The 15131-nt window shown below is 46.6% G+C and overlaps 1 protein-coding gene across 2 annotated transcripts in view; it reads left to right on the top strand.

Moving 5' to 3' along the window:
* The first annotated feature begins 9388 nt into the window (after positions 1-9388).
* The window catches only part of NUSAP1 (nucleolar and spindle associated protein 1), a 71609-nt gene continuing 65866 nt past the window's right edge, over positions 9389-15131 (top strand). Inside the window, exon 1 of one of the 2 annotated variants that reach the window (XM_073566749.1) lies at positions 9389-9616. In XM_073566749.1, the coding sequence (XP_073422850.1) occupies positions 9467-9616 (150 nt within the window). In that variant the 5' untranslated portion in view covers positions 9389-9466. The remainder of the gene's footprint in view (positions 9617-15131) is intronic. The other variant, XM_073566750.1, reaches the window with a different exon arrangement.

The raw sequence follows: 15131 nt of genomic DNA on the forward strand, positions 1-15131 counted from the left end.
GGATGCCAAAATCGACATGATGCGTTACTTCATGACGCACCCCCGACTGCTGCAGCCCGCGTTCAAGGGTACGTCATGAAGTAACGCATCATGCCGATTTTGGATGCGTTAGTATCATTGCGGCCAAAGGGTGCGTTAACGCATCCGCTACATAGCGTTAGTGCTACTATATAATGGATCCCGTTGAACGCAGGGCCAGGAGGATTCAGGACAACACTACAGGGAGGAGGATAGACGGCGTCAGTTGTTGCTGCTAAGGGCTCATACTCACTAGCGAGAGAGTCGCACAATTCTTGTGCGTGTTTCTCGCATGGAAACCTGGCACTGCCACCAGCACTCAGACCGGAGCGTGCGGTTACATGTACTTCTATGCAGTCACCCCCTCCGGTCCCAGTGCCGGCGGCAGTGCCAGGTTTTCATGCGAGAGACTCACACGAGTCTCTCGCAAGTGAGTATGAGCCCTAAAGGTACTGTCACACTTAGCGATGTACCAGCGATCCCGACCAGCGATATGACGCGGTCAGGATCGCTGGTACATCGCTAAGTGGTCTCTAGTGAGCTGCCACACAGGCAGATCTCACCAGCGCCATCGCAGGGGACGGGGATCGCTACTTACCTGTCACACTAGGCGATCCTGCGTCCTCCCGCCCGGCTCCACGCGTCGCTCGTCCTCACAGCAGGAAGCGCCGCAGGAAGTGGCCGACGAGAAACAGTCCTGAACGTTCTCGCGCGATCAGCTATAACCAGCGGGGGAGCCGGTCGTAGGTAAGTATCACACATAGCGATATCGCTAGCAATATCGCTATAACGTCACTAGTTATAGCGATATTGCTAGCGATATCTCTTAGTGTGACATGCCCTTAAGGGTAGGGGAGGTAATATAAAGTGATTTTAGGCAAAACCTGTGGAGAGATCAGGTCCAGCCCCAATCATTATATAGGGTTACGCTGGTCTCACACTTGCATATTTTGGATGTACACGGATCCGTTTTCGTCTCCACTGACTTTCAGTGGTGACGGATGCGACTTGCATGTGCATCCAGTTGTCACCATTCTCCCACAGATCCGCATGTCTGCATATTTTATCAGATGCACAAAAACGCAACATGTTGCAGTTTTGTGTCATCTGAAAAACACAAAGGCACAGGGAGACGCACGGATCCAGGACAACACAGATCCATGTGCTTCCGTGTGCAGGAATCCGTTTTGCGGCACTGAGCATGCTCGGAAGCGAGGGATGTGCTGTATGGGACCAGTATGCAGACATAATATAGACTATGTCCGCATGCTGCTCTTTCATACAGTGATCTTTCCACCTTAAATCCAATCTGAGACACCTGAGGTCCAATCGTCATCCTCATTCTCAGGTGGCAGATCTCCACCGATCAAATCAGCCTCACTACCTCCTGTTACCACCAGAGGGAGTCTGAAAGGAGAACTCACAACTGGTGATCCAGAGAATGAACTCACAACAGTACCCCCCCTTGAGGGATCACCGAACCCTCATCCACGCCACCAGGCCGATCAGGATGGGCCCGGTGAAAAGCACGAACCAATCTATTGGCATGAATATCGGAGGCAGAGACCCAAGACTTATCCTCCTGACCATAACCCTTCCATTTGACCAAATACTGGAGTCTCCGTCTAACCAAACGAGAATCCAAAATTTTCTCTACCTCATATTCCACATTGCCTTCAACCAACACAGGTTCAGGAGGTGCTGCCATAGGAGCCACTGGCTCAACAAACCTCTTCAACAGAGATTTGTGAAATACGTTGTGGATCTTGAACGTAACTGGAAGAGCCAATCGAAACAAAACATGATTAAGAATTTCCAAAATTTTATAAGGACCAATAAATCTTGGTTTAAATTTAGGAGATGCAACCTTCATAGGAATATTCTTAGACGACAACCAAACCGTATCACCCACTTTAAACCGGGGACCAATGGTCCTATGCCGGTTGGAAAATCGCTGGACCTTTTCCTGAGAGAGTGACAACTTCCACCACTTGGTCCCATATCTGCTGCATTCTCTTAACCACAGTGTCCACACCGGGGCAGGATGAAGATTCCACTTGCCCTGAAGAGAATCGAGGATGAAACCCAAAATTACAGAAAAAGGGTGACATCAAAGTGGCAGAACTAGCTCTATTGTTCAGTGCGAATTCGGCCAAGGGCAAAAATGAGACCCAATCATCCTGATCAGCAGATATAAAACATCTCAAATAAGACTCCAAGGTCTGATTTGTTCTCTGTCTGTCCATTGGTCTGGGGATGAAACGCGGAGGAGAAGGATAACTGAATTCCCAGATTGGAACAAAAGGCTTTCCAGAATCTGGAAACCAACTGGACTCCTCTGTCGGACACAATGTTCTCAGGAATCTCATGTAACCGAACCACCTGTTGTAAAAACAAGGGCACCAACTCAGCAGAAGATGGCAACTTTGGGAGTGGTACAAGATGGACCATATTCGAAAATCTATCACAAATCACCCAGATAACAGTCATTCTCTGAGAGACAGGAAGATCAGAAAAAAAATCCATTGAGATATGGGTCCATGGCCTTTTGGGCACCGGCAAGGGCATCAGCAACCCACTAGAACGAGAACAGGGTTTAGACCGAGAACAAGTCCCACAGGACTGTAGAAAATTCCTGACGTCAAGAGATAAGGCAGGCCACCAAAAGGACCGACTCGCCAAATCTCTGGTACCAAAAATACCTGGATGACCAGCCAATGCGGAGCAATGAATTTCAGACATCACTCTCTTTCTCCACTGGTCAGGAACATACAATTTTCCCATAGGGCAACGCTCAGGTTTATCCTCCTGAAATTCCTCCAGGGCGCGTCTCAGATCGGGTGAAATGGCAGAAAGAACTACCCCCTCACCTAGGATGGTAGTAGGCTTGGTCACACTAAAAGAATCAGCAAAGAAACTCCTAGAAAGGGCGTCTGCCTTAACATTCTTAGTGCCCGGAAGAAAAGAGACCACAAAATTAAAACGCGTGAAAAACAAGGCCCATCTAGCCTGTCTAGGATTCAAGCGTTTGGCCGACTCCAGATAAATCAAATTCTTGTGATCGGTGAGGACCACAACTTGATGTCTAGCTCCCTCCAACCAATGTCTCCACTCCTCAAATGCCCACTTCATGGCCAACAATTCCAGATTCCCCACGTCATAGTTGCGTTCAGATGGGGAGAACTTTCGAGAAAAGAAGGCACAGGGATTCCTCTTAGAAGTCACAGGGTCTTTTTGGGACAAAACAGCTCCTGCACCAATTTCAGAAGCATATACCTCCACCTGAAATGGAAGTGAGACATCAGGTGGCCGTAAAACTGGAGCTGAAGTAAATCTCTGCGTAAGCTCCCGAAATGCTGACCTAGCCTCAGGGGACCAATTCAGCACTTCAGCGCCCTTCTTGGTCAGATCAGTCAGTGGTTTGACAATACCAGAAAAATTACCTTTAAATTTACGATAGAAATTAGCAAAACCCAAAAACATCTGGAGGGCCTTCAAAGAAGTAGGCTGAACCCAATCATAAATGGCCTGTACCTTGGCCGGGCCCATTTCAATAGTCGATGGAGATAAGATAAATCCCAAAAATGAAATCCTCTGTACACCAAAGAGGCATTTCGATCCCTTAACAAACAGGGAATTCTCCCTCAAAATCCAGAACACAGTCCGGACATGTTCCACATAAGAATCCCAATCACTAGAAAAGATCAAAATATCATCCAGATAGATGATCAAAAACTTATCCACAGTCACAGAAAATATCATTCATAAAGGACTGGAAGACAGAAGGGGCATTAGTGAGCCCAAAAGGCATCACCAGGTACTCAAAATGTCCGTCCGGAGTATTAAACGCCGTCTTCCATTCATCCCCGTGCTTGATGCGAATAAGATTATACGCCCCCCTGAGGTCAAGCTTAGTAAACCAGCAGGCACTTTTAACTCTGGAGAATAAATCAGACATCAGAGGTAACAGGTACTGATATTTAACCGTCATCTTGTTAAGGGAACGATAATCAATACACGGTCTTAATGAACCATCTTTCTTGGCCACAAAAAAAACCCAGCACCTAAAGGTGACGAGGATGGTCTAATATGACCCTTCTCCAATGACTCCTTAATATAGGATCGCATAGCATCATGTTCGGGTGCTGATAAGTTGAAAAGCCGACCCTTGGGAAATTTACACCCAGGCATCAACTCAATTGCACAGTCATAACTCCTATGAGGAGGCAAAGACGCAGACTTGCTCTCACTAAATACATCAGAAAAATCGGCTAGATAATCAGGAATATCATGAGACTGAGGAGACGTGGAGAAAATAGGAGCGTCCCTAAGAACACACTGACAACCCCAACTCACCACAGACCCAGATTTCCAATCCAAAACTGGATTATGAGTTTGCAACCAAGGAAAACCCAGAACAATAGTATCATGCAAATTATGCAGCACCAAAAATTTACAATTTTCTTGGTGGTCTGGGGCAATCCGCATCGTCACCTGGGTCCAAAACTGAGGTTTATTCTCCGCCAAAGGAGTAGCATCAATACCCCCTCAAAGGAATAGGCGTCCGCAGAGGAGTCATGGAAAAACCACAACGTTTAGCAAAGTCCAAATCCATCAGATTCAACGCTGCTCCTGAATCCACAAAAGCCTTCGTGGAAAACGTGGATAAGGAGCAGATCAGAGTAATTGCCAAAATAAACTTAGGTTGTATGCTGCCCACAGCAAATGTGTGTGCAAAACGTTTCTCTCGTTTTTGGCAGACAGAAATAATATGAGAGGCGTCTCCACATAAAAATCACAGCTTATTACGCCTTCTAAACTCCTGACGTTGCGCCCTAGACAAAACCCCATCACATTGCATAGGTTCAGACGTTTGTTCAAAAGGTGGCAGCGCCTCTGTGTAGTTTTACATTCACGTAAACGCCGATCAACTTGAATGGCTAATGACATAGAATCATCCAGACCAGCGGGAACAGGAAATCCCACCATAACATCTTTTACGGTCTCTGATAAACCCTTCCGAAAGAGAGCTGCCAATGCACTATCATTCCATGTAGTAAAGACCGCCCACTTTCGGAATTTTTGACAGTATAACTCTGCAGAATCCTGACCCTGGTTTAATGCCAACAGGGTTCTCTCAGCTTGATCAACAGCATTAGGTTCATCATACAACAACCCTAAGGCTTGAAAAAATGCATCCACATTTGTCACGAGTTCATTTTCTCCTTCACCTCTGATGTCTGATGAACTCCCTCTGCTGGTGAAAGGAGGTAGTGAAATTGAAGAACCTGTCATCTGAACAGGTGGAGTGTGATTGGACATCCGGAATTTCTGAGTGGATATAAGGCAGCCGACGCCCTGCAGGGTTGCTGGTGATCCTTTCTGCTCTGAGCTCTGGCATCCAGTTTAGTTCCTGTCTACTAAAAGCTAAGTTTTTGCTCTGCTATTTTTCCATGAGATTTTGTCTGTTTACTTAGTGTTTGTGTTCAGCCTGCCCTGGTTGGGACGGGCTGAACTCCATTTTTGTCTCTGATCAGTTGATCTCTTTGCTCTGTCTTCAGAATATACCTGAGTGCTGATATAGTGATTTTGAAGTCTAGTGACTTCAGGGCCTTTTTTATCAGACGTGTTGGACATTATTTTTGGCAGGGTTTTTTTGTGTGATTGCAACCAGCATCTTTTCTGTCCTTTCCTATCTAGTTAGTTGGGCCCTATCATTTGCTCAGCCTGTCTTTCTGTCTGTGTTTGTGTTTTCATCTGTTTTTCACCGACAATACATGTCGGGGGCTGTCTATTGCTTTGGGGTCTGCTCTGGGGCAGTTTAGATTTCCCCTTTCCTTCTTTAGGCTTATGTAGTTCTCCGGCTGTGACGAGGGGTCTAGGGCACCTTAGGAACCCCCCACGGCTACTGTTAGTTGTGGTGAATAGGATCAGGGGTCTGCAATCCGCTAGCTACCAACCTCTCCGGTTTTCTGGACTTAGCTTGTGTTTTTGTTTTTTCCTCCTCCGGTGACTCATTCATAACACACAGTCAGAATAGGATTTTCAGGTGTCAGAGAAAAAGCCCAGTCCTGGGGATCGCCGCGCAACAAGGTGATGACAATTTTAACCTGCTGCACAGAGCTCCCTGATGAGTTAGGCTTCAGAGCCAGAAATAATTTACAGTTATTCTTAAAAATCAGAAAGTTAGACCGATCTCCAGAAAACACATCAGGAGTAGGGATCTTAGGTTCAGCAGCATGTGACTGAATGAGGTAGGTGGAAATTCCCTGCACTTCAGCAGCCAGCTGCTCCACACGATCAGACAATTGCTTAATCTCCATTGGGAAAAAGAAAAAAAAAAAAAATTTCCTACGGCCCCAGAGAAAAAAAAACGAAAAAAAAAATATATATAAAAAAAAAAAAAATTCTGACACTTTTTTTTTAACAACTTTTTCCTGATTTTGAGTACCCTAGAATCTGTGGTATGGCTGGTGATTCTGTTATGAATGGGTCACCGAGGAGAAAAAAGCAAAACAAGCTAAGCCACAGAAAACCAGAGAGGTTGGTAATTATGCAGATTGCAGATCCCTGATCCTACCACACAACTAGCAGCAGCCATGGAGCTTACCTACGATGTTCCTAGACGCTTCGTCACAGCCGGAGGACTAAATAAGCCTGAAGCATGAAAAGGGGAAAACTAACTGCCCCAGAGCAGACCCCAAAGGAATAGATAGCCCCCACACACGTAGTGACGGTGAAACAAGATGAAGGCACAAACACAGGCAGGAAAATAGGCTGAGCAAACGATGGGGCCCAAACTAACTAGAGAGGAAAGGAAAGACACTGTCTTCAACCTGCAAAAAACCCTACAAAAATAATGTCCAACATTTCTGATAGCAAAATTAACCCTGAAGTCACTAGACTTCTCCCACTATATCAGCACTCTGAATTATTCTGAGACAGAGCAAAAAGAGACCAAACTAGTAAGGGACAAAAAGCAAATTGGCAAAATACTGATAAATAAGAGTGGAAATTCAGCACAGCCCCCAGCCGGGGCTGGCTGACCACACCAAAAAACTGAATAGACAAAATCAAATGTGAACATTAGCAGAAAAACTTAGCTTTAGATGACTGGAACAGAGCTGAAAACCAAGAGCTGACAAGCCAGAAGGAATCACCAGCAATTGAATAGGGCGTCGGCTGTCTTAAATCCAATCTGAGACTCCTGCGGTCCATTCGTCATCCTCATTCTCAGGTGGCAGATCTCCACTGATCAAATCAGCCTCACTACCTCATGTTACCACCAGAGGGAGTCTGGAAGGAGAACTCACAACTGGTGAACCAGAGAATGAACTCACAACCGAGGCCTCACTGTACAGGAGAGACCGGAGCGAGTAGCAGGGGACTGATCACAAGAGCTGACAATCTGAGGAAAAAGCAATGCTGAATAACAGTCTACACTGCGTCGCTAGCTTCTTATACAGGGGTATAATGAGGCCTCACTGTACAGGAGAGATTGGAGCGAGGAGCAGGGGCCTGACCACAAGAGCTGACAACCTGAGGACACAGCAATGCTGAATAACAGTCTACACTGCGTCACTAGATCCTTATACAGGGGTATAATGAGGCCTCACTGTACAGGAGAGACCGGAGCGAGGAGCAGGGGCCTGATCACAAGAGCTGACCATCTGAGGACACAGCAATGCTGAATAAGTCTACACTGCGTCACTAGATCCTTATACAGGGGTATAATGAGTCCTCACTGTACAGGAGAGACCGGAGCGAGGAGCAGGGGCCTGATCACAACAGCTGACAATCTGAGGAAACAACAATGCTGAATAACAGTCTACACTGCGTCACTAGATCCTTATACAGGGGTATAATGAGGCCTCACTGTACAGGAGACCGGAGCGAGGAGCAGGGGCCTGACCACAAGAGCTGACAATCTGAGGACACAGCAATGCTGAATAACAGTCTACACTGCGTCACTAGATCCTTATACAGGGGTATAATGAGGCCTCACTGTACAGGAGAGACCGGAGCGAGGAGCAGGGGCCTGATCACAAGAGCTGACAATCTGAGGACACAGCAATGCTGAATAACACTCTACACTGCGTCACTAGATCCTTATACAGGGGTATAACGAGGCCTCACTGTACAGGAGACCGGAGCGAGGAGCAGGGGCCTGACCACAAGAGCTGACAATCTGAGGACACAGCAATGCTGAATAACAGTCTACACTGCGTCACTAGATCCTTATACAGGGGTATAATGAGGCCTCACTGTACAGGAGAGACCGGAGCGAGGAGCAGGGGCCTGACCACAAGAGCTGACAATCTGAGGAAACAGCAATGCTGAATAAGTCTACACTGCGTCACTAGATCCTTATACAGGGGTATAATGAGTCCTCACTGTACAGGAGAGACCGGAGCGAGGAGCAGGTGCCTGATCACAAGAGCTGACAATCTGAGGAAACAGCAATGCTGAATAACAGTCTACACTGCGTCACTAGATCCTTATACAGGGGTATAATGAGTCCTCACTGTACAGGAGAGACCGGAGCGAGGAGCAGGGGCCTGATCACAAGAGCTGACAATCTGGGGAAACAGCAATGCTGAATAACAGTCTACACTGCGTCACTAGATCCTTACACAGGTGGAGAATGAGGCCGTCACTTTACAGGCAAAGACCTAGAACGATGACTCTGGTAAACGGGTTTCTATTTAAAAAAAACGAGCCGTTTAAAGAGCCGGGTCTTTATGGTGAGCGGAGCCGAATGAGCCAGATCACCAAAAAGAGCCGAACTTCCTATCACTAAACTGGAGATATCTCAGCCAGCGAGAGGGTGTATAATGCAGGGGAGGAGCTAACTTTTTTTTTTCTGGTTTACTTAGTGTCCTCCTAGTGGCAAGCAGCATAACACCCACTGTCTGTGTCCCCCAATGAGGCGTAGGAGAAAAATATATAGTTCTTAGTTTATTGCCTTAATCGCTATTTACTGCCCAATAAACGGTGTAGAAACAAACGGCAAAGAAATGCAAATGGATTTTCATAATTTCACCTTGATATTTATGAAATAAAATGTTGCATAAGATTTTGTAATGTGAACAGTGACTTTCAAAAGAAAAAAAAATTGGTTATGGCTCTTGATGGAAAAAGAGCAAACATGAAAGGGTTAACCCTATTTGAGTATTGCTGGCAGGAGTTTGAGGAAATAAGGAGGAAAGGGGGCACTGGTGCGTGACAGGCGACATGACGTGTATCACGGGCTGTCACGGCGCTGGCAGTTGTGTGACGACATTCTCCACACTGAGGGCTGTACACAGTACACACAGGCTGTGGCGCAGCCAGAAAAAAGGGAGTGGAAAAGTACCAATGACAACAGCTCCTCCAGATCACGTGTTCACTACAGCCAATCATGTTGTCTTGATATCTGATTTTTTTTTTTATTCAAAGTCAGTTACTAATGCGCGCAAATTTCAAAATCTCTAGTGCTTACAGTCAGTGCGGTGTCGGTGCAGTCATGGAGGCGCCGTCTGTGGACGAGCTGGAAACCCTCAAGTATCCGGAGCTACGGAAGCTGGCGAAGGCGGCCGGACTGAAGGCGAACCTGAAGGTGAGGAGCCGTCTGTGGCCGGGGCCCTCGGGCGCCATTACTGCCGTGTGTTGTTCTCCCTCTCATCTCGCGCTGTCACACAGGCGCCATAAAGCGGTGTCCTAACGACAGGGAGCAGTAACCCTTTCCTGTCAGGGCTGTTTCTTATTCTTCCTCCCATGGAGATGTACTGAGCTATTTTCGCCTTTTTCTCCTCCTTTATTATGCTATTAAAAATGACTGACACCTCAGGTGGGTATATATAATCCAGACCGGGGGTGCCCTGTATGCTGGTTATGGGGGGGGGGGGATTAAACAATAAAGCTGCAATTCTGGGGTTTGTTGTCTTCTATTCTTCCGCTTTTTACCTTTTTTTGGGGTAAGTAACTCTACTTTGATAAATTGGACTTTTATGGACACAACAACAGTAAATATTTAATGGTGATCTCTTTGTGTTTGTGTGTGTGTGTGTATATATATATATATATTACACAAACATACACACCTTTAAAAATCTAGAATGTCATGTCAGTAGCTGTCACAATGAAGACAGAAGTGGTGGGTGCTGAAACAAATGTACCATCCGGATTGCACACTATACATGGTGACTGACTGCAGCGGTCAGAGGCAGATGTTGGGCGTATAACACAGCCACCTGCTTCATGACAATAATAATCTTATGTCATGGGGTGCATGACCACTCATTAACTTGGCAAATTGTTGATGGGTGCATGTAAATCCATCGTAAAGTGAACCAGTCACATCCTTTTTTTGCTATTAAACTGTCCCCAATGTCTTGTTAGCGATGTTGTTTTTTCTCAAGCAAAATGTCCCAGTATTTATCTAAAAAAAAAAAAATCTTTCATTGAGTGAAGCTGTGCACGTCAACTCGGAATGTGACTGCATGTGTGCACGCCGCTACTGGAGAATCCTCACTACACATAATGTAAGGGTGTGTGCACACGCTGCGGATTGATCCGCGGATTAGGAACCGCAGAAAATCCTCGCCGTCTGCACTGCGGTTTCCATTTCCCATAGGATATTATGGTACTGTACACCGCAGCAGTTTCTGCTGCAGATCCGCAAGGCCAAAACCGCTGCAGATCCGCAGCGTGTGCACACACCCTAAGGCTACTTTCACACTTCAGGTTTTTGGCGTCAGGCGCGATCCGGCGTCGTGCCGGAACGCCGGATCCGGCAAATGTTTAGTAAAACCGGATGTGACCGATCCGGTTTTCTGCCGGATCCGTCTTTTTCTTGACAGACAAAACCGGATCCGGTTCATCCGTTTTTCTATCCGTTTTTCGACGGATTACGCCGGATCCGGTTTTTAAAATTGACCCTTGTGGCCTTCCGAACGGGATTGGCTACTGGAAAACTATATATAGCATGTTCCTACAGCCCTTCTTTGACAGGTTGTAGAGGAGAAAGTGCAGGTTGGAGAGAAGAGCAAGTTACTGGCGAAGATGGATGTTGTCATTGGAAATATTTTGAAGAATTTGGCGGATTTTATAGCGGAGGCGAATCGTTTGAGGGTGATTGTTCTGGAGAAGGAGAGAGCGAGACAGCAGCGCATCAGGCATCGTAGACGACGTTTGTGGATCCACCCCATCACAGCCAAGAGAATGACGCGTGGGGTCTATTCTACACTCTGCATGGACCTTCGACGAAACCCGGATAAATTTTTTGGATATGTTAGGATGAAAATGGAGAATTTTGATTACTTGGTGGAGCGCATTGCACACCTCATAAGAAAAGCGGACACCTATTGCCGCTTCTCTGTTTCACCCACAGAGCGTCTGATGGTGACTTTAAGGTAAGCCACATTTATTGGATGTGATCGCATCAGAGCACACTTTCACTGCAATCTTGTTGGTGGTAGTTTGTATCTCCAAGTGTTATAGCTCAGTTTTGGTATGTAATGCTGTGATTTAAAACTAATTTATTGTTTTTTAATTCCCCACAGATTTCTTGCAACTGGAGAATCCCTTTCGTCACTGCATTTCCAGTACAGACTCGGGATTTCCACCATATCTGGAATAGTGAAGTACACATGCCGTGCACTGTGGGACTCCTTAGCTGAAGAGTTTTTACCAGAGCCCACAACAGAGAGGTGGATTGAAATTGCTGACAAGTTTCAACAGATATGTCAGTTTCCCAACTGCTTGGGCGCTGTGGACGGGAAACATATCCGCATTGTAAAGCCAGCTGGATCGGGATCGGAATATTTCAGTTACAAGAAATATTTTTCAATTGTCCTCATGGCCATCGCTGACGCGGAATACAAATTTATTGCGGTTGATATTGGGGCCTATGGCCGCTCCAATGACTCTCAAGTTTTCAAACTGTCTGCCATGGGGCGTAAACTGTATGGAAACACCTTCCAGTTCCCACCACCTAGACCGCTGCCGCAAACATCTGGTCCACCTATGCCATTTGTCTGTGTAGGGGATGAAGCCTTCCAGCTGTCAGAACACCTTTTGAAACCGTACTCTAGCAGAGGATTGACAAGACCAAAACGCATTTTTAATTACCGCCTCACAAGAGCAAGAAGAATGGTTGAATGTACCTTTGGTATTCTGACAGTCAAATGGCGGGTCCTATTGACTGCCATCAACCTCAAGACAGAAACTGTGGACGAGGTGATCAAAGCGTGCTTGGTACTCCACAATTTTGTTATCTGCAAGGAACCCATTTCCATTGAGGACACCTCTGAAGAAACCACCTTGCAAGATTACCATGACATTACCACTAGAAGTTCTGTGACGGTTTCAGTAATGAGGGACAATTTTGCACTATACTTTATGTCACCTCAAGGCAGAGTACACTGGCAGGATGACAGAGTGTGAAAGATTTGTGCCCAACCAAACTTGTGTACCTTCTGTACCAACAGTATATACCTTTGCCAACCAAAGTTGGCTATCTTGTCATGGTCTCTATTTTTAGCTTTAGGCCACAGGTGTGTACCTGGTTGTGTTTTATGCAAAGTATTTCACCTAACAAAAGTTGTGAACATTGTTAGGAAATCACCAACAATAAACACAACTTTTTAGGTGAAATACTTTGCTTCAAACACAACCAGGAACACAACTGTGGCAAAAAGCTAAAATTTAACCACAGTTATGTACCTAGTTTTGAATACCATTTCACCTTTTAAATACCCTGTATTTAACCTTTTTCGCCGCAGAAAGAAATGACAGACAACCAGTGTAAAATAATTTAACTTTTATTGAAAAATGTTTTTTTTAGTAAACTTTTTTTAAAATTTTAATAAACTTGTTTAATAAAGCTTTGAAACCATAAAACTGGTCATTTTTATTTAAATACACACATTATAAATCTGTGTAGTGTGTGGTGGAAATACTGCTGTAGGGGCTGCGGGACACTTCGACACTGGGAGTGTGGAGAGAGGACTGGGATCGTGGTGGGGAAGGAACAGTTAGAGGTGAAGGTGTGGAAAAAACTACAGAATGGGTGGACATGTGGGAAGCAGAAGAGGTGGTGGGTGGTGGAGTGGAGGGTTGGGCAGGGACTGTAGGAGCAGATGATGTTGATGGCAAGTTGTATGGGGAAGGAGTTTGGTACGGGGCAGGTTGCTGGAAGTGGGGAGATGTCTGGTACGGGGCAGGTTGCTGGAAGTGGGGAGTTTGCAGGTACTGGGGAGTTTGCAGGTACTGGGGAGTTTGCAGGTACTGGGGAGTTTGCAGGTACTGGGGAGTTTGCAGGTACTGGGGAGGTTGCTGGTGCTGGGGAGGTTGCTGGTGCTGGGGAGGTTGCTGGTGCTGGGGAGGTTGCTGGTGCTGGGGAGGTTGCTGGTGCTGGGGAGGTTGATGGTGCTGGGGAGGTTGATGGTGCTGGGGAGGTAGATGGTATGTAATAGGAGGGGGAGGATGGAAAGTGGCTGGAGGGGGTGTAGATGTAATAGGAGGGGGAGGATGGAAAGTGGCTGGAGGGGGTGTAGATGTAATAGGAGGGGGAGGATGGAAAGTGGCTGGAGGGGGTGTAGATGTAATAGGAGGGGGAGGATGGAAAGTGGCTGGAGGGGGTGCAGGTGGAGGAACTACTGTGGTGGGAGGAGGAGGTTGGGAGGTAACTTGCTGGAGAGCAGCGTGGCATGAATGCATTACATGCATCTGCTGGGCAGGAGAGAGCGTTTCCATGCGCTCCACAACAGACCTGAAAAAGGTGTGGTTTGGCGAAGATCTTGCTTCTGAATGCATGGTTTGCAGAAGTGTCTTCACCTCCAGAATGCTGGAGTTGATCTGCTGATAGCCTGCGGAGATTTGCTCTGACAAGACTTTTAGACCGTTCTGGAAAGATGCATTCAGATGCAAGAACTCTGGCGCATAAGTCTTTTCCTGACCCCTCTGGGGTAAAGGGAAAGCGATCTCCTCACCAGCAGCTTCATGTAATGTAGGCGGCCACGATGCTCCTGTGCTGGTGGATGGGACAGATGGGTCGAATGTGTGGGAAGGCTGGGAAGGTGCAGATGTACCGGGGCGGTCGAAGTGTCCCTCGGTGCCGGTCTCAGGGATCGCCTCAGAAGGGTCCAATCGTGCAGGCTCCCGAGTGCTGCTCACCGTGCTGTGGAATAAAGAGAAAAAAAAACAATTAAAATACTGACATGGTATGGCCCTGGCTGAAAAAAAAAAGTTACATCTAAACATTTTTTTGTCACATGTGGTGTGTAATATTTACCTTCTGGTGAGCATTGTCTCCCGGAGGAACGACAGGGCTGGTGCGTACTTGTACTTGCTCCTGCGTCCTCCAGATCCACTCGGGGCCCGCATCTCTTTATTGAACTCCTTCTTGAAACGATCCCTCACAGACCGCCACCGCTTCACAATTCTCTCCCCTGAAACGAGAAAGGACAAAGTGGTTAGTATACAACATCAGTGTTTCCCAAACTCCAGTCCTCATGGTCCCCAGGGGTCATGTTTTCAGGATTTCCAAAGTAAATAGAAATCCTGAACACATGATCCGTGGGGACCACGAGGACTGGAGTTCGGGAAACACTGGTTTAAATCAAGCAACCGGTACTGTATATACTTACGCTCTTTAATCTGGGCCCGAGCTTCGAGGTCCTCCCAGCGGTCCACAAGGAGCGAACAGATTTCCTCCCAGAGTCGTCGGGTAACGATCAGGTCAGCGTGGCGTCGGTCAGCCATATTCCAGAGCGGCTCCCTTTCTCTGACGAGATCGATGAGGCGGTCCACATCAATCCCTCCATCCTCACCGTCAGAGTCGGGAGCACGCTGTGAAGGCTGTTAAAGAAAAAGACAAAAATAACATAATTAGCCTCCACAAAAGAAATGAAATAAAAAGTGCAAAAAAAACAAAGCAAAAATATTTATACTTACACGCTGGTGACCGCCGCGTTGCTGTCGCCGACGACCCTGGGAGGCACTGCGAGGACCTCTTGGCCGAGCACCAGATTGGGAAGACTAGAGAAGAAAACAAAAAATGTTATGTCTTTGGATGTAGGCATTTGTTTGCTGTGTGTGGTCTGCAGAACATTGTTTTCTATGTGTTGTGT

This window comes from Dendrobates tinctorius, unplaced genomic scaffold (assembly GCF_039654945.1).
Source record: "Dendrobates tinctorius isolate UK_male_01 unplaced genomic scaffold, ASM3965494v1 ptg000019l, whole genome shotgun sequence".
NCBI classification, from domain to species: domain Eukaryota; kingdom Metazoa; phylum Chordata; class Amphibia; order Anura; family Dendrobatidae; genus Dendrobates; species Dendrobates tinctorius.